We start from the raw sequence: 22075 nt of genomic DNA on the forward strand, positions 1-22075 counted from the left end.
TTTTAATTTTTTTCTTTTATTTTTCTTTTATTTATTTATTTTTGGCTGTCTTGGGTCTTCATTGCTGCACATGGGCTTTTACTAGTTGTGGCGAGTGGGGGCTAGTCTTCATTGCAGTGCACAGGCTTCTCATTGTGGTGGCTTCTCTTGCTGCAGAGCATGGGTTCTAGGCATGGAGGCTTCAGTAGTTGTGATGTGCAGGCTCAGTAGTTGTGGCACATGGGCTTAGTTGCTCCGTGACATGTTGGATCTTCCCAGACCAGGGATCAAACCCATGTCCCCTGCATTGGCAGGCAGATTCTTATCCACTGCACTACCAGGGAAGCCCAAGAACTGGATTTTAATACCAGCTCCTGTGTTCTATTAGGTTATTAATATGTTACATCAAATGTATTGTAGAGAAAAATCTGGCAGAGCTGTTGCCAATGAGGGATAATGTCAAGGTGAAATAATGGTTGAGGAGAAATTTAAAATTCAAACCAGCTGGACATTAAACACCAAGAGAAAAGAGAGACCATTAGTGGAAAAATGAAAATTGAAGTGTATGTTCATTCTCAAGATAGGAATACATCTGTAATCTTGATTGCTTATGTAACCTATCTGTGAATTATTCACATCACCATCTGGAATAGATTGTTATATTCCAATCTATATTCTGGAGTAGATTATTACACTAATGAGTATAACACATGTCATATTATTTGGCAAAAGTTTCCAAAACACTCTACTTTTCACTGGCTATGACATGAACACCTTCAACAACTTGCCATGTTCATTTTTTCCCAATGAATATCTTTCTTGGGAAAGATGTTCTTGCTCTGATAGATTCCCAGTCAAAATCATCTGATGAGCTGCTAGTCTCATTTCAAGTAGAGTAATTGCAATGTTATAATAGCTCTGGCCCTCCAGGAACTTACATATTCCTAGGAGAAGTGATATAGTAAGGTAATTGAAATCTGACAAATTGGGCTTGATGACCAGCCCTACCATTTACTACCTGTGTCACCTTAATTTCTTCTTTGAGGCTAAGTTTTCATCTCTAAAATCAGGATAAAAATAGTACCTCTCTCACAGGGCTGTTATGAGTGAGACATGAGGTAGACAATGCTTAGTACAGCAGGTGCTTAATAAAGGTAGTACATAGTAGCTACTTAATAAGGGTATTTTTAAAAATCAATACCTTTAGACAAGAAAGAATGATTATATTCTTGTGATAGGTATTGTGATAGAGGTGTGCACAGGGTGCATGAGAAGAAGGGATCTCAATTAAATGGGAACATTCTCTGGTGTATCCCTGAGTCCTAGCACAGTGATTGTGCTTGGTACTTGGAGAATATCTAATACACATTAAAATTATTTTAATAGGCATTGCTTGTAAGTGTGCTTTGAATAATAGGGAGGCATCAGAATAGATAAAGAACCAGTGGAAAGGCATTTTAGGTGCAGGAACTGCCTGTTCAAAGGTAATATTGTGCAAATAAATTGTACAGTGAGTACAGGGAACTCACTGAGTGTGAAGTATGGGAGATGAGGTTAGAGAGAGGTCTGAGATCAGGATGGCTCTTGTATGTGAAGTTTGAACTTAATTTCAAAAGCTACTATATTAGCTTGTTACAGCTCTCATAACAAAGTACCATAGACTGAGTAGCTTAAACAATAGAAATTTATTTTCTTACAATTCTGGAAGCTAGAAGTTCAAGACCAAGGTGTCAGAAGATTTTGTTTCTTCTGTGGTCTCTCTCCTTGGCTTGTTGATGGCTGTCTTCTCCCTGTGTCTTCATATTGTCTTCCTTCTCTACAGATGTGTGTCCAAATTTCCTCTTCTTGTAAGTAAAGCAGTCATATTGAATTAGGGCCCACCCTAATGACATCATCTTAACTTAATTGCCATTTTAAAGACTATCTCCAAGCACAGTCACATTTCGAAGTGCTGGGGGTTAGGACTACAACATATGAATTTTGGGGAGGATACAATTCAGCTACGTATAGTTGTCAAAGCAGTGGAGTAGCAAGATGAGGCTTTGTTTGGTTTTTTTTTGTTTTGTTTTTTTCTTTTAACATCTTTATTGGAGTATAATTGCTTTACAATGGTGTGTTAGTTTCTGCTTTATAACAAAGTGAATCAATTATACATATGCATATGTTCCCATATCTCTTCCCTCTTGCATCTCCCTCCCTCCCACACTCCCTATCCCACCCCGGTTGAAGCTGGTGATGTGGATTAAAAGATTGTTTATGTAAGTGTGACGCCTGAAGCCATGGGAATGAAGATTGCCTGAGGAAATTTACACAGTGAAGTGAGAAGGCCAGAAGGACAGAACCCTTGAGGACAACAGTATTTAAAGGGTAGGCAGAAGCAGGAGTCAGCAAAGGAGAATAAGAAAATGCAATCAGTGGGGGAGGGGCAAAACCAGGAAGAGTGCCCACAAATTTTAAAGCTATCAAAGACAGATGTGCAAGAAATAGGATTATTTTTACTTTTTCTTCTGCTGGATCCAAAGGCCCCAACTCCTAATACATTAGTCATGACGATTTCAATATAGGAATTTTGTGGGGGACACAAACGTTCAGCCTATAGCAGGAGGCTTAAGAGAAACTTCCCTGAGAAGGTGACATTTGAATAATGTGAGTCCCGGTCCTCTTTATTAACTTTGTGACTTAGTTTTCATTGTCTCCATTCACAGGTGAGGCAACTAAGTTAGTTAAGTAGTTTCTTCACAAGTTCCAAATCTATGAAATAACAGAATTAGAACTTTAGTTTACACCTCCTGATACCACCTTCAGGTCACTTTTTGCTGCACTGTAGATTGCATGCACATTTTTATTTTGAACCATTAGAGAAAGTGTAAATAAATTCATTGATTGATGGTGATATCAATACAATTATTCAAACAGCTGCCTTCTTATGTTTAAAAGACTATCATGTGAAAGAGATATGGGCTTTTCTTCTCTTGGCTTGTGGAGTGGAACATAGAATGACTGGTATTCAGGCCAGATAAATGGAAGAATTTTCCTTCAGGATTTCACACACACACACACACACACACACACACAAGTGTGTGCACAGCTTAACATTAGTCATCACTGAAGAAACAATAAGGATGGAAGAAAGAATAGGAGAATAAAGAGATTTTGTATCTACATAATTTCATTTTAAAAATTGAAAGGAAAGTAAGAATACATTTTAATCAATTAAATATGTCTGAGTGCATTATAAGAACTGCAACACAGTGGCATAAGAATATAGCATGAGTTAAAAACATAATGGTTAATAAACCCCCAAAGATTCTGTAGATTGTCTTTTCATTTTGTGTGTGGTTTCCTTTGTTGTGCAAAAGCTTTTAAGTTTAATTAGATCCCATTTGTTTATTTTTTGTTTTTATTTCAGTTACTCTAGGGGAAGTATCCAAAAAGATATTGCTGTGATTTATGTCAAAGAGTGTTTTCATCTAGGAGTTTTATATCATCTGGTCTTACATTTAGGTCTTTAATACATTTTGAGCTTATTTTTGTGTGTGGTATTAGGGAGTGTTCTAATTTCATTCTTTTACATGTAGCTGTCCAGTTTTCCCAGCACCACTTATTGAAGAGGCTGTCTTTTCTCCATTGTGTACTCTTGCCTCCCTTGTCATAGATTAATTGACCATAGGTGTGTGGGTTTATCTCTGGGCTTTCTGTCCTGTTCCCTTGATCTATATTTCTGTTTTTGTGCCAGTACCATACTGTTTTGATTACTGTAGCTTTGTAGTATAGTCTAAGGTCAGGAAACCTGAATCCTCCAGTTCCATTTTTCTTTCTCAAGATTGCTTTGGCTATTCACAGTCTTTTGTGTTTCCATACAAATTTAAAATATTTTTGTTCTAGTTCCATAAAAAATGCCATTGGTGATTTGATGGGGATTGCATTGAATCTGTACATTGCCTTGGATACAATGGTCATTTTGACAATACTGATTCTTCCAATCCAAGAACATGGTATATCTTTCCATCTGTTTGTGTCATCTTTGATTTCTTTCTTCAGTGTGTTATAGTTTCTGGAGTTCAGATCTTTTGCTTCCTTAGGTAGGTTTATGCCTAGGTATTTTATTCTATTTGATGTGACGGTAAATGTTGTTTCCTTGAATTTTATTTCTGATCTTTTGTTGTTAGTGTATAGGAATGCAGGAGATTTCTGTGTATTAATTTTGTATCCTGCAACTTTACCAAATTCATTGATGAGCTCTAGTAGTTTTCTGGTAGCATCTTTAGGATTTTCTATGTATAGTATCATGTCACCTGCAAATAGTGACGGTTTTACTTTTTGTTTGCCAATTTGGATTCCTTTTATTTATTTTTCTTCTTTGATTGCCATGGCTAGAACTTCCAAAACTATGTCGAATAAAAGTGGTGAGAGTGGACATCCTTGTCTTGTTCCTGATCTTAGATGACATGCTTTCAGCTTTTCACCATTGAGTATGATGTTAGCTGTGGGTTTGTCATATATGGACTTTATTATGTTCTCTCTATTCTCACTTTCTTGAGAGTATTTTTTTTTTTTTATCATAAATGGATGTTGAATTCTATCAAAAGCTTTTCCGGCATCTATTGAGATGATCAAATGTTTTTTATTCTTCAATTTGTTAATGTGATATATCACACTTACTGATTTGCAGATGTTGAAAAATCCTTGCATCCTGGGGATAAATCCCACTTGATCATGGTGTAGAATCCTTTTAATATATTGTTGGATTCGGTTTGCTAGTATTTTGTTGAGTATTTTTGCATCTATTGCAGCACTATTAACAAGAGCCAAGACATGGAAGCAACCTAAATATCCATTGACAGATGAATGGATAAAGAAGATGTGGTATGTTCATACAATGGAATATTACTCAGCCATAAAAAAGAATGAAATAATGCCATTTGCAGCTACATGGATGGACCTAGAGATTATCATACTATGTGAAGTAAGCCAGAGAAAGACAAATATCATGTGATATTGCTTATATGTGGGATCTAAAAAACAATTATACAAATGAACTTATATACAGAACAGAAACAGACCCACAGACATAGAAAACAAACTTATCATTTCCAAAGGGGATAGGGGGTGAGGGGAGGGATAAATCAGGAGTTTGGGATTAACATATACACACTACTCTATATAAAATAGATAACCAACAAAGACCTACTATATAGCACAGGGACCTTTACTCAATATTTTGTAATAACCTATAAGGGAAAAGAATCTGAAAAGATGGACATTTATGTTTGTATAACTGAATCATTTTGCTGTATACCTGAAACTAACACAACATTGTAAATCAACTACACTTCAATTAAAAAAAAAAGAAACAGAGACCTTGGTGTAAATTCTTATTAATGGAATAAAATATTAAAATATTGAAGAAAGACACGATCCCTCACATTGAAAAAGCACATTGAGTGCCAAGTAGAATAAGAATAAATCCATACTTAGACACATTTCGGTAAAAATGTACACTACAAAAGGGAAGCTATTTAGACCTAAAGGTAAAATTTTAAGAAAATAGATCACCTACAAAGAAATGACAATGAACTGAAAGCAGATTCCAGAAAAAAGATAGCATAATATCTTCAGTGTACAAAGAGAAAATAGCTCAAAATATAGTTATATTCCTAGGTAAGTTGACAGGCAGAGTACATGGAAGTGTCAGAAAATTGGTGAGAAGAAAAATTTTTAAGGAAAATTGCTGTGAAACAATCACTGATTCTAACCTTTAAAATAATTGAAAAAGTTAAACAAGTAACAGTAAGTATATGTAGTGAAAAAAGTATATGACAATGGAATTACAATTAGAACAAGTGTATAGTATGAATTTATAAATTATGCTAAATAAATGTAAGCATATTTTAAAATGGCTAACAATTGGATAAAAATTTAGATTGGAATATATATTACTAGATGCTTGGCAATCAAAACATTTTTTTTAATTAATTAACTTATTTTATTGAAGTATAGTTGATTTGCAATACTGTGTTAATTTCTTCTGTACAGTGAAGTGAGTCAGTTATATATATATATATGTATATTTCTTTTTTCTTTTTCATATTCTTTTCCGTTATGGCTTATCACAGGATATTTAATATAGTTCCCTATGCTATACAGTAGGATCTTGTTGTTTATCCATTCTATATATAATAGTTTACATCTGCTAATCCTAAACTGCCAGTCTATCCGTTGCCCCCACCCCCCTTGGCAACCACAAGTCTGTTCTCCATGTCTGTGAGTCTGTTTCTGTGAAACATTATTTTAATGGAGTTGTTTAGTTCCCTGTTTCTAGAGTGAGAACATACACAAAATACATAGGGATGATAATCAGATTAACCGTGTTATTAAAAAGTTGCTTTTGCATACATTTAGGATTTTATGCTATTTTTCTATTCAAGTAAAGGGAGAGTATACAAAGACTAGTTTGCCTAGAAGCCTCCCTTTCTGTTAAAAAAAATTCAGCTTTTTACTGTCTTTTCAGGATGCTAACCTTTAGATTTTAGCATGAAGGAAGAACCCAATTTGATAATGCCAACATCTAGTTACCCTGTTGTGCTTTACAGAATGTTCTGTCTCTGATGGGTTTGTTATCTGTGGGCACAGTTGAAGAAGGGAGACACGATGACAAATGGGCCTTTGTTCTTGATATAAAAGGCTAGAAACAACCAAATATCCAATTGTTATTGCTTCTTTTCAGGTGAATGTTAAATTATGCCATGCTTATCTTATGAATTAGTGAGAAGAGGATTGGAAATAGTTGATGAAAAATTTTACACAATCTCAAATATTAACTTTTACCATAATTCATTCAGATGCTTTTGTTTTTTTCAAATGTTATAGCCCTTGCCATTCAGTTAGTCCTTAGCAATTATAGAATTGTCAATAATTTCAATGTAATTGATATTTAAGTGTTAACTACTAATGATATAATGCTTCAAAACAGCAACAAAAATTAATCCTTTTTAGTTACTACCAACTTGGGTCATAATTGAACCAGTGACTTAGAGGTTACTAAATAGTCTCATAAAATTCTTTCCAAATACTTGGGTGATCCAGTGCCAAATATATGCATTTGATATTTTCATTTCACATAGTTACAGTAGTTGAACATAACATTTCCCTAGATGCCTTTAAAGTTGAAGAGTTGAGGAGGAAACAGTATGGAACATGAATTCTCAGCCCTGTGTTGAATGATGTAATGTAATTAAAACTTCATTCAAAAGAGATTAGATTGAGTAGGTTTCACTACAAATGAGTGAAAAAGCTGATCTACTTTATGAAAATAAATGAAAAATTGCAGCCTTAATTCCTGTTTTTAGACAAGCTGTCTAAAGACAAGCTGTCAGTAATGAAACATAAGATTACATTTAATAAGTTTACTCACTACTTACACAGCAAAACCTTACTTTGCAATAAAAAGTTATTACTGTTTATATACCACTGACATTCATTTATGAAATTGATCATTTCAACCAGTCAACTGTGAAAATAAATGTAGGTCTTAAAACATGCAATGGTTAGTTAATTTAATGTAAATTGGACACTTAGAGCATCAGAAGGCATCACATTTCTAATTCTAAACAATCATGAAAATAATGTGTATTTATTGTTCAGAAAATTGAAATGGCATGAATGATTCTTATCATTTTATTCAGAAAACAGCAAAACAATTAGAGTATAAATGATCTCGCACACTGTCTCTTGATTGCTTCTACTTCTCTGGGAATTCATTGAATTTCCCTTTCCCTTTAGGGAACTCTCCCTTTTGTTCTTAAACTGCTAGGTAGAGTTAACAGTTGTATTCAGTATACATGATTTTTTTTTTTTTCTGCTAAAGAATCTTAAGTTGTATTCACTGCAGCACATTTATCTGAAGCTGTGCATAACCAAAATGTTTGAACCTCCCACGTGAAATTCAAAGGACACTGATTATGCTAAGATGGTGATGAAGAGCAGGATCACTCTGTAGTGGAGTGAATGCTGCATAGCTGGATGGGTGGCTGGAACATGAGCAGGATTTTCTTTCTGGTTTCTGCCCTTACTACAGTCCAAACTACCCTAAGGGTGGAATGACCATATATAATGTATCATCTAAGCCAAGAGGCTTTTGAGAGTGAAGGTGGGCAACATTATTAATAACTGGAAAATCAGCAGGAAGCCAGGACTGTCCTAGGCAATCCTGAATGTATGGCTACACTTCCTAAATGGAGCAGTTAACTTTAGAGGAGTGCTCATTGCTGGCGCTTATCACTGATGGAATAGAGGAGTTGTCATTCTGAATGTTCATCTTGTATTTTTAAAATTACTTTCAGTCATTCCATAAATATTTGAGAACCTGTTTAAAGCAGGGAACTCTGGGTGCTAAGTACAATGCAAATAAGTAGGGAACCTAGTTTGTCCCAATGGTTAAAATCTAAGAGTTTAAACTCTGTAAAGATGTAAAAGACACTAGTTATAAAAACAAAATGTTAAATGAGACCAATTGCTTTAGGGCTTCAAAGTGTAAGTTGAGATCGCTGTAGGTTGTCAGGCCTAGGAATTGCCCAGGCAGATGCTGGAACTTGTACAGGGCCTTGACATAGATAGAATTCAGATACATGGAGAAGGAAGCTGAGAAGATATTTTAGGAGAAGAGAACAATTTGGAGAATGAGTCATGTTCATAAGGAAGTAAATCAATTAAGTTGGTTTGTGGCTGGGAGTGGGAGAAAGACATAAAAAAAAATTAGGGTCAAATTCTATGAACCTGTCAAAGGATAGAATAAAGAGTTTGAACTTGATCCTGTTTGGAAACGGAGTCCTCCTGAATGTGTGGGGACAAGTCAATGATACAAAAAAAAAAGATGTACCTTAGAAGGAATCATTTGGCAGTGCTGTGCTGGGTTAATTGGAGTTTGAAGAGAAGAGAAACTGAGGAACAGAGACCTGTTAGAGTGCTTGCCTAGTGGGGTATAAGGGGTAGCAGTAGAAATGCAAGGAAAGGAAGCACCATGAGGGAGGAAGGATGGCAGAACTTGGCGATTGATTGAATGTGGGAAACCTCAGAGGGTCTGAGGGAGAAAACCAAAAGATTCCAGATGGAGCTGATTTGGGAGGCAGGAACTCAAGTTTCATTTTAGACTTGTTGAGTTTCAATTGATGGTTGGATAATTCAAGTGAATATGTTTAGCCATCAGTTGGAGACAGACCAGAACAGCAAAGCAATATGCTTCTTCTATGCTTTATTTGAAAATATGTGCACTTTCCAATAACTGTTCATTCTTCCAAACAGTTCTTCAAATTATTATTAAACTATAATCAAAACACTACATTGGTGAAAGAAGCTGGGAAGCATACTATGACTAAAAATGATCTAGAATTTAGTGAAATTATATTCTAGTCATGTCTCTGCCTCGAACTATGAGATCTAAGGTAAGTCACCTTACTTCTCATTATATCTGGACCAGTTTCCTCATCTGGACAATGAAGTGATTAGACCAAAGTCTCTTCTAGCTCCAGCGTGCCTTGATTCCAAAATGGGGAGAGGGGCTCTCATAGTCATGCCTTTCTTGGTCCTGCTAATTTGGAACATGATGCTAGTATTAGTTTTCTATTGCTGCTGTAACAAATTTCTATAATCTTGGAGTCTTAACAACAAAATTTATTATCTTATAGTTTAGTATGTCAGAAATCCAATATGAGTCTTATTGAGCTCAAATCAAAGTGTCAATAGGACTACATTCCTTTCTGGAGACTCCAGGGGAGAATCCATTTTCTTACTCTTTCCAGGTTTTAGAGGCTACCCACATTCCTTGGCTCATGATCTCCTTCCTCCATACTCAAAGCCAGCATTGGCAGATCTAGTTCTTCTCAGACCCCATGCCTTGGACCTTCTCTTCTGCCTCCCTCTTGCACTTTTAATGATCCTTGTGATGAAATTGGGTCCAGCTGGATAATTCAGGCTCACCTCCCAATCTCAAGATCCTTAAGTTAAAAAAAAAAAAAAAATCCTTATGTCAATCACACCTGCAAAGTGTGATTAACTTTTTCCATGTAAGGTAACATATGTAGTCACAGGACCTAGACATCTTTGGGGAGCCTTTATCCTGCCTACCATTATAACATTTTTTGAGAAAATAGGAAACCATCTATCACTTATTTCTTATTCCTTGTGCTTCATGTAATATTGAAACCTTATCCAAAGCTTTACTTTATACTGTATGATATAAATATATATTTTGATAATTTTTGACTTCTCAAAGTTTAAAATATGGTAGTGATTATCACTTAGGAATATTTTAAAAACATCTCTCAATTCCACTATTCAACAAATATAAAATTTAGTAAACATGCATATTCAAACTTAAAGCACAAGACTACTTTTCCATAAAATAGCGAGAGGATTATAATCATATGTTTATTTGTTTCAGGAAATAATGCATTTCACTGTGAAGAGTAAAGAGTGAAACTTAGACTTTATATAGCATTTCACATTTTAAAGCTTTTGGTAAAAAGATATAAAAGCATGTCTAATGATAGACCAACTCCTTTGCCTCTTCTCTGACTTTGGCTTGACAGAAAGGGTCTTTTAGTGTTTCAATTTCTAACTGTAAACAATGACCAAAGCAGTAATTATCTTTAACAGAGTTGTGAGGTTTTATTAATTGAGGTTTCTGAAGACATGTCTACTATAAGAGTATGTGTTGTAATTCCTTTGTAAAAGCTTATTTCAAATGAACATATTTTATACTGGTAGAAATATATGTTATACTGGAGATGATGCCACAAATGGAAATAGAAACTTAAATGGGTATCAAGAGATAAGGTATTAGAGACGTTCTTTTCTCATATAACATTATTGAGTTTGATGACTCTAGATGGAAAACTATGTCACCAAGGAATTATGATGAGTCCATTTTTCTTAGTAAAATTTCCAGGAAACAATTAATAACCATGAGAGATAGTGTATCAGAAATAGTAATTATTAAGTTAGAGAATAATCACATGCAAAGTTTCCTATTCAATACAAAGCTGATAATGGCCTTTGGTAAAATATGTTCCCAGCCAACATCATTCTCAATGGTGAAACACTGTAATCATTTCCTCTAAGATCAGGAACAAGACAAGGTTGCCCACTCTCACCACTATTATTCAACAGAGCTTTGGAAGTTTTAGCCATGGCAATAAGAGAAGAAAAAGAAATAAAAGGAATCCAAATCAGAAAAAAAGAAGTAAAACTGTCACTGTTTGCAGATGGCATGATACCATACGCAGAGATTCCTAAAGTTTCTACCAGAAAACTAATAAGACTAATCAATGAATTTGATAAAGTAGCAGGATACAATATTACTGCACAGAAATCTCATGCATTCCTATACACTAATGATGAAAAATCTGAAAGAGAAATTAAGGAAACACTCCCATTTACCATTGCAACAAGAAGAATAAAATATCTGGGAATAAACCTACCTAAGGAGGCAAAAGACCTGTATGCAGAAAACTATAAGGCACTGATGAAAGAAATTAAAGATGATACAAACAGATGGAGAGATATACCATGTTCTTGGATTGGAAGAATCAACATTGTGAAAATGACTACACTACCCAAAGCATTCTACAGATTCAGTGCAATCCCTATCAAACTACCAATGGCATTTTTCACAGAACTAGATAAAAACATTTCACAATTTTTATGGAAACAAAAAAGACCCTGAATAGCCAAAGCAATCTTGAGAAAGAAAAACAAACCTGGAGGAATCAGGCTCACAGACTTCAAACTATACTGCAAAGCTACAGTAATCAAGACAGTAAGGTATTGGCACAAAAACAGAAATATAGATTAATGGAACAGGATAGAAAACCCAGAGATAAACCCACACACATATGGTCACCTTATCTTTGACAAAGGAGGCAAGCATATACAGTGGAGAAATGACAGCCTCTTCAATAAGTGGTGCTGGGAAAACTGGACAGCTACATGTAAAAGAATGAAATTAGAACATTCCCTAACACCATATATAAATATAATCTCAAAATGGATTAAAGACCTAAATGTAAGACCAGACATTACAAAACTCATAGAGGAAAACATAGGCAGAACACTCTATGACATAAATCACAGCAAGAACCTTTTTGACCCACCTCCTAGAGAAACGGAAATAAAAACAAAAATAAACAAATGGGAGCTAATGAAACTTAAAAGATTTTGCACAGCAAAGGAAACCTTAAACAAGACGAAAAGACAACCCTCAGAATGGGAGAAAATATTTGCAAATGAAGCAACTGACAAAGGATTAATCTCCAAAATTTACAAGCAGCCCATGTATCTCAATATCAGAAAAACAAACAACCCAATCCAAAAATGGGCAGAAGACCTAAATAGACATTTCTCCAAAGAAGATATACAGATTGCCAACAAACACATGAAAGGATGCTCAGCATCACTAATCATTAGAGAAATGCAAATCAAAACTACAATGAGGTATCATCTCACACCGGTCAGAATGGCCATCATCAAAAAAATCTACAAACAATAAATGCTGTAGAGGGTGTGGAGAAAAGGGAACCCTCTTGCACTGTTGGTGGGAATGTAAATTGATACAGCCACTATGGAGAACAGTATGGAGGTTCCTTAAAAAACTAAAAATAGAGCTACCATACGACCCAGCAATCCCACTATTGGGCATATACCCTGAGAAAACGATAATTCAAAAAGAGTCATGTACCACAATGTTCATTGCAGCACTATTTACAATCGCCAGGATATGGAAGCAACCTAAGTGTCCATCAACAGATGAATGGATAAAGAAATTGAGCACATATATACAATGGAGTATTACTCAGCTATAAAAAGAAATGAAATTGAGTTATCTGTAGTGAGGTGGATGGACCTAGAGTCTGTCATACAGAGTGAAGTAAGTCAGAAAGAGAAAAACAGGTACAATATGCTAACACATATATATGGAATCTAAAAAAAAAAAAAAAACAAAATGGTTCTGAAGAACCTAGGGGCAAGACAGGAATAAAGACACAGTTGTAGAGAATGAACTTGAGGACATGGGGAGGGGGAAGGGTAAGCTGGGACGAAGTGAGAGAGTAGCATTGACATATATACGCTACCAAATGTAAAATAGATAGCTAGTGGGAAGCAGCCGCATAGCACAGATAATTCAGCTCGGTACTTTGTGACCACCTAGAGGAGTGGGATAGGGAGGGTGGGAGAGAGGTGCAAGAGGGTGGAGATATGGGGATATATGTATACATGTAGCTGATTCATTTGTTGTACAGCAGGAACTAACACAACATTGTAAAGCAATTATACTCCAATAAAGATGTTTCAAAAAATATTAATGTAACTGGTGAATGACTACTTGAAGCAGTCAAAATGTTTGAACCTATACATAGATCACCATGAATGTGACAACTATAAATACAGATTGGTACCACAAATTAAAAAAAAAAATTAATACAACATTGTATTCTAATTAACTAAACAATAATACCCCCAAGTAGGGGAATGAGGGACACAGACATTTTGCATTCCTGCTTGCAACAAGAGCCAAAGGAAACTCTGCCCATACAATTTCTTAATGACCCAAGGGAAAATAGCTAAAACCACAGTGGAAATAGAAAATGCCTTTAATAATTTCTATTATAAACTTTTCACCTCATGGAGAAACTGGACAAAGCAAATGTGATAGCTGTATGGCCACGTTTACTTCCTTGGTGTATGTTTGTCTTTTACCGCCTCTGTCCTAGTTTCTTAAACAGAAGTTGAGTGAAGTTCATGTAGCATGGTTTATTTTTATAGCCCTTTAGTTCTAGATGCGATGTATTACAGTAGTGGACAAGAATAGCTTGTTGGATGAGAGGGTTATCTTCTATGTATACGGAAAGGGAAAAGGCCACATTTAGGTTTTGGCTTTTGTCACTAGTTCTTCAAGCACAATTTTAACATTAAGCCATTATAATCTAATTAATCAATATGATCTTATATAAAGTAGATCTGAAATATTATACATAATGTGTCTATCATTGGACAACTACTTATGAATTCTTTTTGTCCCTGGACTAATATATTTATTGTTGATATCCCATGACTCAACATTTTATGATCCATTTACTGTTTATACTGTCTTTTTTCCCCATTTACAAAATGCACATTCTTGAATTACTGCTCTCATAGTTCACCTTTTCTAAATGTCTTTTTGTACCTTTGCCAGGTAGCCACATCCTGGACATCCCTCAACATCTTGTTCACCATTTTGTTATATTGTAAAGTCTTGCTTAATATGCAGTCTGTGGTGGTATCTCCTTTCTCTGTACTCATATAGAACCTATCATTGTGTTGAGCCTTATGTTTCTAGTTATTTTTTGTGTTTATGTCTTATCTTTCCAACTAGATGCTGAAAGATTCTTAGAGGCAGGAATTGTTTGTTATATATCTTTGTATCTTTGCCACTTTGTCTAACGGAGTGCAGGTTTTTGGTTGCTTGTAATTTTTCAGAACCCTTGGTTGCAAGTTAAAGAAACCGAACACTAATTCAAGTAATGAAGAAGGTCCAGGGATGGGTTTGGCTGAATATTTAGTCATGCTGGATCAGGTATCCAAATTTTTCATCAAGAATTTGTCCTCCTGCTTTCCTTTGTCTTGGCTTTGCTCTCAGGTGAGAGCTCCCTAAAATATGCCTTCTGGTTGTAGAGGAAGAGCTTCCTTCTCTCAGTAGATTCAGGGAAAGCTTTGGGGCTGATGATTATTGGTTTTATTGGACTGTTCTGGGTCATGTGCTCTGCCTGAGTTACATGGCTATGTCTTGAGACGGGGGGTGGGATCAGTTGCCCTCTCACTTTCATGACATTTGCACTTAAATTGGAGAATGGGTAGTTCCTTAAAGGAAAAGGTGGGCTTTTGTGCTGGCAGATGGGAAATGGATGCTGACAGGCAAAAACAATGCCCATTGGGAATTTCAGTAAATGTTTCCTGGGTGATCACGTAAACTTCTAGGAAAGAAGTCAGATTTGTAGAGATTCCATTTTTTCACCTTCATCCAAATACTTATTGTTAGAATAGTGCTGTGTATTCTCTGAGCCCTTCATAGTCACTGTTGGAGGTGGATGTAAATGTGATATGATGTATGACTTTGGCTCCCCATTGATTTATCACCAGAGCTGAAAGGTTATTACTCTCTCAAGGATGTATTAATAACTATGCTTAGGTGCTTGAACCTTTGAATAGGCCCTCAAAGTTCTTTTGTAGAAGAGTGAACAGAACAGTAATGAAATCTCTCACTGTGGATTGTGATGATGATAGCCCAGTGGGTTATGATAAAACTAAGTAGCATTATCAACAAATTAAGCTGTGACTCTGTTTTGGATTCTCTCTCTGAGAGCTATGTTGTTTATAAACAACTTCAAAAGTTGTTTATAAAACATATAAATGGTAAGCTTTGAGGATGCCATTGTTTCAAATATAGTGGTCAGGACATGTACACTAAGTTGGCTGACAGGGTTTTTGACTGCCTTTTTTTTGTACATTGAGAAGTTAAGATCAGAGATATTTTAAGTACAAAAACTTGTCATATATTGGTCAACTTGCCTGAAACCCAGCCAGTGAAGATCTTAATGAACATTGCAGACAATGAACAGAGTATTAGGAAGATTAATTTCCATGAGAAATGGATGCTAGACAGGTAAAACTGAGGTGTTCAATTAGTCTCTGCCGATTGATCAACTTAACATCCCTGTAGATCAGAATCAGGTTTGTGTGGATTCTGTATCGTTTTTCACCTTCATCCCAAACACTTTATAGCTAGACAATGTAATAATATCTTTGGATAAAAGTGTAGATAATCTTTTATCATTGAATTTTGTTTAGTGTTGCGTATGCACTTCTTAGCTAGTTAAGTTTATTTGTGTGTGGAAAAAGAGCAAATCAAGCATAAATAGTTTAGTGTGTTCTTTAGAAATTAATGTTCTGAAATCTCTGAGATAGTTAATATTTATTTCATTCAAAAATATTTATTGAGTACTGCCTTAATTTTATTTTTAATCTTTACTTTTTAGAACTGGAAAATAAGCAGAAATCTACAGCTGGTACCACTTCAAATATTAATTTGTTCTTACAAATGTTTTAATCAACGTGACCCTAATCTCTTTGGAATTGCTCAAGTGTAGAGCAGGTAAGAAGCTCATTTAGAGCCTCACATGACTTGCCCCATCAGCTCTGCACAGTCAGATTATGCCCTACTTAGGATACCATGCTCTTCTCTTTGTCAATACATTGAGTAAAGGAAGAAAAATAATTTAATTGTGAAGGTCCCAATTTAAGCACTACAGTCTACCTTTAGATTGTTTAGACTCTAAGTGTGCTGTTTCTTCTTTGACTTAAAAACAAAATAAAAAATGGAAAAATAAAGGTCAGTGTGGCAAATGAGTATTATTTTCTTCTGTCATTTTATGAATACCACCCTCCTTTTCTAAATAGTATTAAGGACTTTGATGGGGACAAGTGTTTATTTTATGCCTGTTTTGCAAATGAAAAAGAATCACTTTTTAGTGCTAGATAGTTCAACTATATTTGTATGATTTCATTTGAGCTCTTATTTTCTAAGTGGCACTAACATCATTTTTTTCTTTCTTTTATTAAGGTAACATTAGTTTATAACATTAAGTTTCATGTATACAACATTATATTTCAGCTTCTGTATACACTACTGTGTGCTCACCACCAAAAGTTTAGTTTCCATCCATTGCCATACAGTTAACCTGCTTTACCCATTTCACCCTCCTCCACCCCACTTCCCTTCTGGTAATCACTAATATGTTCTCTGTATCTGTGTGTTTGTTTTTGTTTTGCTTGTTTTATTTTATTATGGTTTGTTTTATATTCCACATGTGAGTGAAATCATATGGTATTTGTCTTTCTCTGACTTATTTCACTTAGCATAATATGCTCAAGGTCCATCATTGTTGTAGCAAATGGCAAGATTGCATCTTATATTTTATGACTGAGTAGTATATATATATATATATATATATATATATATATGTCACATCTTCTTTATCCATTCATCCATTTTTGGACACTTAGGTTGTTCCCATAACTTTGCTATTGTAAATAATTCTGCAGTGAACATAGGGGGCATATATCTTTTCAAACCAGTGTTTTTATATTCTTCAGATGAATACCCAGAAGTAGAAGAGCTGGATCATGTAATAGTTCTATTTGTAATTTAAAAAAAAAAAAAATTGTTGGGGTATAATTGATTTACAATGTTCTGTTAGTTTCAGGTATACAGCAAAGTGAATCTGTTATACATAGACATATATCCACTCTTTTTTAAATTCTTTTCCCCATAAGCCATTACAGAGTACTGAGTAGAGTTCCCTGTGTTATACAGCAGGTCCTTATTAGTTATCTATTGTATATATATGCCATTTGTAGCAACATGGATGGACCTAGAGATTCTCATACTGAATGAAGTAAGTCAGACAGTGAAAGACAAATATCATATGATATCACTTATATGTGGAATCTCAAAAAAGGCTACAAATGAGCTTATCTACAAAACCAAAGTAGAGTTACAGATGTAGAAAATAAACTTATGGTTACTGGGGAGTAAGAGGCGGAGGGAGGAATAAATTGGAAGATTGGGTTTGACACATATATATTTTTTATTTTTTGAGGAACCTCCATACTGTTTTCCATAGCAGCTGCACCAATTTACATTCCCACCAACGGTGCATGGGGGTTCCCTTTTGTCCACATCCTTGTCAACACTTGTTTCTTGCCTTTTTGATAATATCCATTCTAATGGGTGGGAGGTGGTATCTCATTGTGGTTTTGATTTTCATTTCCCTAATAATTAGTGACGTTGAACATCTTTTCATGTGCCTGTTGGTCATCTGTACGTCTTCTTTGGAAAAATGTCTATTCAGATCCTCTGTCCATTTTAAATCAGGCTTTTTGTTGTTTTATGAGTTCTTTATATATTTTGGATATTAACGCCTTATTTGATATATGATTTGCAAATATCTTCTCCCATTTGGAGGTTGTCTTTTCATTGTGTTTATGGCTTCTTTTGCTGTGCAAAAGTTTTGAGTGTGATGTAGTCCTTTTTATTTTTGCTTTTTTTTCCTTTGCCTGAAGAGACATATCCAGAAAGATGTTGCTAAGACCAGTGTCAAAGAGTGTGCTGCCTATGTTTTCTTCTAGGATTTTTATGGTTTCAGGTTTTACATTCAAGTCTTAATGTTTATTTTTGTGTATGATGTAAGATAGTGGTCTAGTTTCATTTTTTGTATGTGGCTGTCCAGTTTTCCCAACACCATTTATTGAAAAAACTATCCTTTCTCCATTGTATGTTCTTTGCTCCTTTGTTGTAAATTAACTGTCCATTTATGTGTGAGTTTATTTCTGAACTCTCAATTCTGTTCCACTGATCTGTGTATATGTTTTTCTGTCAATACCATGATGTTTTATTTTCACTTTGTAGTATAATATGAAATCAGGAGTGTCATACCACCATCTTCTTTTTCCTAAGGGACACTAACATCTTATTGACTAAGATAAAACCTTCATTCCACTTAAAAATGAGTAGAAGCTGAAAACCCAGGCTTGGTTACTCCTAACATCACTTTGTTCTTGCTTTTAAAGCTTTAAAATTCTTTTTCCACAAGAGAAACTGACAGAAACCAGGGAAGTAGTGCTGGGATGAGAATTTGACTCCTTTTCTCTGAAGGATGACAGAAAAGTAGGGGAAAAATTATGAAAATATTTATACAATTTGCATAGACCAGTAGTTTTTGGAAGTGTGGTTCTGTCCAGAAGCATCCACATCACTTGAGAACTTGTTAGAAGTGCAGATTATCTGTCCCCACCCCAGACCACGGAATCAGAAACTGGGAGTATGGCCCAGCAGTCTGTGGTGGAACAGCTCCTCCAGGTGATTTTGATGCACACTCTTATTTGAGAACCCCAGGGACAGATTAAGATAAATTTGCTGTGGGTTCAGAAAAGCAAGAAATTTAATTATAATTTATTTTTAAACCCCACTAGAAACATGTTTCTTCATGTAACTATTTGGTGGTTATTCTTGTGGAAAGCTGAGTGATTTCTCATCTTACATATATTTTATTACCATGTTACCTTCCTAACTAGGCCCTTTATTAGTTCACTTCAGGAAATACTCCTTCATGCGCTAGGGTTGCCTCTGGCATACCTGGGAAGCTAAATCAATAGAACACAGCTGAGAGGCTATCAATTCCAAAGAAATCAAGGGTCAGTCCCCACTGAGACAGAGTCAGGGCCTTGAGGTAAATTTCTAAAGGCTCCATTAACCAAGAATGCATTTTAAACAAAAATAAAAAACAAGGTACAAATGAAAGTCATAAGAGCTCACTTAAAAGTGAGTTACAGGAATAAACTGTATGTTTATTGAGGGAAAACTACTGAGAAAATTGATTTTGATTAGGGAAATATTTTTATACAACCTATGTTGTTGAAAAGAGTGTTTTGTTTACCATTTAAATCTCATGACTTCAGCTGCAATTTATGTGCTGTCTTGGTTCTGGGGAGAAAACTGTATTCATTTTTCTATGTACTCATTTATTCAACAAATATTTCAGGTACTCTTGAAGTTCAGGGGACATGAAGAGACTCTTGACTCTCTGCCTCCACATTTTCACCCCGTCCCCTTCATGTCTCAAGGCACCGAGACTTAGTTTCTGCCCTATTCCAAAACTGGTATTTCAGAGGTCATCAGTGACTTCCTACCAATCCAGCTGCTCCTTATCTGGCTGTTCTTCTCTGTAGGTTTGGGCTCGATTGACCATCTTCTGCCTCTTGGAACTGTATGCCTTAGGATCGTTCTTTATTTCTCTGATGGCCTCTTCCTCATACCTTTAACTGAATTCTCTTCTATACCTTCATTCAAAAACAAGGGTTCTATGAGATTACTCTACTTAGTCCCATGTTCTTCTCTCTTAGCACTTTTTCTTTACCTGAAGGAACTCACCTACTTTTATCAGTTTCATTTAGCTTCATGTATCACACCTAGGTGGGTAGCTGCTAAATCTCTTTCTTCATTTTTAACCCATGTTTCCAAGCTCTTCAATTTCAACATATCTAAAATAGAATTGATTCTCTTCTTCACAAATTATTTATTCATGTATTAGGCAAATATTTATTGAGGGGTTACTGTCTACCAGGCACTGTTTTCTGTTCTAAAGATATAGCAATGAACAAAACTGACAGGGTCTCTGATTTCAGAAAGCTTATGTTCTGATGGGGTTGGGGAGGCAAACAATAAAACCAGAAAAATAATATGGTGATATGTACTTTGAAGAGAAGTACAATAAGATTCGAGAGATAGAGAAATTATGAGAATACTTTTTATACAGGGTAGTCTGTGTCTGATAAAGTAATATTTGATAAAAAATCTGAAACAAGTGAGGGAATGAATTCTGTGGGTATAATGAATAGGAATCAATTGAGTGTTTGAAAGACATAAAGTTCAGGATGATGCTAGAAAGCACCAAATAACTGAATGTGTGCTAAAGAGAAAGCATGACTCTGAGGTCAGGAGATTTAGTGTTGCTGGATGCATGGTCATGCATCAAGTGTCACCATGGGAACTAGACTGGGAAGGATGCATCTGCTTCTGCCCTGTGGGACGACCCTGTGTTCTGAATCATTTTATTAAATCAGAAATTAATCTTACTCCACATAAATGTGGGTGTCTCTATGCATGTGAGTTTGTGGTCTCTTCTTGCCAATCTATAATACTTTTGAAACATTGTTGGAATGTGAAACACTGCAAAATATTTTTATTTTCTAACAATTACAACCAACCTTTATTTATTCAAGTGAAGTTGAAGCAAATGGAGCATTAACTTTTCGTGAATTTTTTGGATTTAATATTTTTCTTTTTTTCTCTTCTGTGGGTACTCTCTGGAATTTTTTTGGTTCACTCACATTTGCCTCATAAAGACATAGGAGAGCTCTTGGAGGAAGACGTGGTCACCACTGCAGCAGAGCCTCAGGCCACCCACTCATGCTCCTGACTCACTGCTCTTCGCCCTAGCTGAGGAACAAGTCAGTCAGGAAGCCGTGCCGCAGCCATGGCTTTACAGATACCGGAAAGACTTCCGTGGAGCCAGAGGTGGCGATTCACCGGATTAGAATCACCCTCACCAGCCGCAACGTGAAGTCTTTGGAGAAGGTATGTGCTGAACTGATCAGACACGCTAAGGAACAGAATCTCAAAGTGAAAGGACCGTTCGGATGCCTACTAAGACTCTGAGAATAACTACAAGGAAAACTCCTTGTGGTGAAGGTTCTAAGACTTGGGATCATTTCCAGATGAGGATCCACGAGCGACTCATTGACCTGCACAGTCCTTCTGAGATTTTCAAGCAGATCACGTCCATCAATATTGAGCCAGGAGTCGAGGTCGAAGTCACCACTGCAGATGCTTAAATCAACATTTTTAATAAATCGATAATCAGTTGTTAAAAAAAAGAGTAAAAACTCAAGTCTCTTTTACTGTTATACATTGTTATCATCTGTGTTGTGGGGAAGTAGTTTCAAAGAGAAAAATATATATTTTAGGATTAGTAATAATTCAAGAATAATCTCTGATTATTAACATTTCTGTGTTTCCTTTGTTTACGTAATCCAAGACAGATTTTCTCTATGTAATTACCCAAGAGCTCTAACAAGTTTTCAGAATGATGTTAGTTGAATCCAGTGGGTAAAGAATCAGTAGATCTTGGGACTTCCCTGGTGGCACAGTGGTTAAGAATCCACCTGCCAGTGCAGGGCACATGGATTTGATCCCTTGTCCGGGAAGATCCCACATGCCGCAGAGCAACTAAGCCTCTGCGCCACAACTACTGAGCCTGCACTCTAGAGCCGGGGAGCCTAGAGCCCGTGCTCCGCAGCAAGAGAGGCCACTGCAATGAGAAGCATGTGCACCACAATGAAGAGTGGCGCCCGCTCGCCACAACTAGAGAAAGCCCATGCAGCAATGAAGACCCAATGCAGCCAAAATTAAATAAATAAATAAATTTATTTTTTTTTAAAAATC

General features: G+C 35.7%; 1 protein-coding gene and 1 pseudogene across 2 annotated transcripts in view; both read left to right on the forward strand.

The window, feature by feature from the left end:
* Positions 1-16160, forward strand: part of LRRC69 (leucine rich repeat containing 69) — a 98086-nt gene extending 81926 nt beyond the window's left edge. For both annotated transcript variants that reach the window (XM_068526282.1, XM_068526283.1), the window contains one exon: positions 16050-16160. In XM_068526282.1, the coding sequence (XP_068382383.1) occupies positions 16050-16160 (111 nt within the window). The remainder of the gene's footprint in view (positions 1-16049) is intronic.
* Positions 16161-18895: 2735 nt separating this feature from the next.
* On the forward strand, positions 18896-21465 carry LOC137751041 (small ribosomal subunit protein uS10-like; annotated as a pseudogene).
* Positions 21466-22075: the final 610 nt, after the last annotated feature.

Source organism: Eschrichtius robustus, chromosome 17 (assembly GCF_028021215.1).
Source record: "Eschrichtius robustus isolate mEscRob2 chromosome 17, mEscRob2.pri, whole genome shotgun sequence".
Lineage (NCBI taxonomy): Eukaryota > Metazoa > Chordata > Mammalia > Artiodactyla > Eschrichtiidae > Eschrichtius > Eschrichtius robustus.